Source organism: Nothoprocta perdicaria, unplaced genomic scaffold, assembly GCF_003342845.1.
Source record: "Nothoprocta perdicaria isolate Ctin4 unplaced genomic scaffold, notPer1 scaffold_451, whole genome shotgun sequence".
In the NCBI taxonomy this organism is placed as follows: Eukaryota; Metazoa; Chordata; class Aves; order Tinamiformes; family Tinamidae; genus Nothoprocta; species Nothoprocta perdicaria.
The window spans coordinates 156811-158741 of record NW_020455701.1 but is presented as its reverse complement, the minus strand read 5'-3'; the positions used below and the strand labels follow the sequence as shown (position 1 = coordinate 158741).

The 1931-nt window shown below is 65.9% G+C and overlaps 1 protein-coding gene across 1 annotated transcript in view; it reads left to right on the top strand.

The window, feature by feature from the left end:
- LMNA (lamin A/C) overlaps positions 1–1931 on the top strand; it is a 12659-nt gene that overhangs the window by 9717 nt on the left and 1011 nt on the right. Inside the window, 3 exon segments of the mRNA XM_026046664.1 lie at positions 158–303; positions 381–479; positions 1431–1694. Of these exon segments, the coding sequence (XP_025902449.1) occupies positions 158–303; positions 381–479; positions 1431–1694 (509 nt within the window).

The following is a 1931-nucleotide window of genomic DNA, read 5'->3' as shown; positions in this document are numbered from 1 at the left end:
CATGGCACCCCAGCCTGGACCCCATCCCCCTAGCAGCCCTCGCTCTCGGGAGCACTTGGATGATGGGATGGGGAGCCAGGGATCCCAGCGGGTTCCTCAGCACRCGGCTCTGCCGGTGGCCGGACCCGTCTCCTTGGTCTCTCTGGTGACACCGCTTTCCTCTTGGCGTTTTCCCCGCTCTAGATCTGGGCCTCGGGGGCCGGGGCCACCCACAGCCCCCCCAGCGACCTGGTGTGGAAGTCGCAGAGCAGCTGGGGCTCAGGGGAGAGCCTGCGCACGGCGCTCATCAACTCCAGCGGCGAGGTGAGTCCTGTGGCGCAGCCCCACCGCCCTGTCCCACCGCCGTGTCCCACCGCGCTCACCCCCGGTGTCCCCTCCAGGAAGTGGCCATGCGCAAGCTGGTCCGCACCGTGATCATCAACGACGAAGACGAGGATGACGAGGATGACGAGGTCAGCATCCACCACCGCCATCACCACGTGAGTGCCCGCGCGGCCGGGCCCCGCGCTTGGGTCGCTTGTAGGGAGGCCGGTTCCGAGCTCCCGACTGGCGCTTCTGGCTCATTCCCACCGCTTGGATTGGGGTGGGAGGCAGCTTGGCGCCRCGCGGGATCAAACCCAATGGGAGCAAGCCCCCACACGGAAGGAGACAGTAGGCTTGGGAAAAGCTCCTGGAGAAGACACCTGCTTGCCACGAGGGCTCTGCAGACCTTGCTGGGGGCRGATGGGGCAAGCTGAAAGCATCTCCCACCCAGAAGGACCTTGAGTCCTTCTCCTTGAGTGTGACAAGGCGGAGGAGCAGGGAGGAAGCCGAGCAGGAACCCGCGAATCCTGCCTGGAGCTGGAGGACAGGGCAAGACCGGGGGAAAACGCTCCCCAACAGCGGTTGCTGCCGCCCGCCTCCTTGCCGGCCAGAAACACTCCTCRTGCAGGGGAGCATCCCGGGCTGCAGCACCGGGAGCTCAATCCCGCGGCTCCTCCTGGGGCAGGGCGCTTCTCCGGCGGGACTGGTGCGCCCTGCACGCCCGTGCCCGAATGCTGCCGAGAGACCTGCCCGCTCCCTGAGGAGCAGGAGCTGCGTGCGAGGCAGAGGATCCGCCTTCCTTCTGACTGCTCTGGATGCGGAGCTCCATCATATCCCAAGAGGGATAGTGATTGGGAAGGAGCCAGGCTCCCGCAGCCGGCGCTGCCTGTTTGTCAGGGCGCTGAGTCCTTTCCCGGAGCGAGTTTCCCGCCGGGAAGCAGGAGCCGGAGGGAGGTGGACCCTTGAGCGGAGCTGGGGAGGAGGATGCTGACGATGAGCGCGGACACAAAGTGGCAGAGCAGGGGAAGAGCTCGGCCAGGCCGCGGTGCCCAGGGCAGGAGGCATCGGGCAGCAGACGCTCGGGCAGGTGCTCAGGCCCCTTTTTGTGTGTTTTTCCCCCCGTTTAGGCCAGCTGCGGCGGCTCTGGCGACCCCGGCGAGTACAACCTGCGCTCGCGCACCGTGGTGTGCGGCACCTGCGGGCAGCCGGCCGACAAGGCCGGCAGCCAGAACGCCGGCATGGGCACCATGTCCTCAGGATCCTCCACCTCCAGCGTGACCGTCACCCGCAGCTACCGCAGCGTCGGCGGCACCGGCGGCGGCAGCAGCGGCCTGGGGGACAACCTGGGCACCAGGTCCTACATCCTGGGCAGCTCCAGCCCCCGTAGGCAGGTTAGTGCCGTTCCCAGGCCCTGCAGAGCCCTGCCTAAAGACTCTTCTTGCTCTGCTTGGTCCTTATTCTCCTGGTCTTGCATCGTCCCTGCTCCACCAGCCAACGCAGCAGCTGTCTCTTCACAATCCCTCTTTTCTCCTGGGCATCTGCTGACATGACCAAGGTCTACGAAGTCTACAGGGTCTATAACGTCTACAGGGTCCACAAGGTTTAGAAGGTCTACAGGGTCTGTAAGA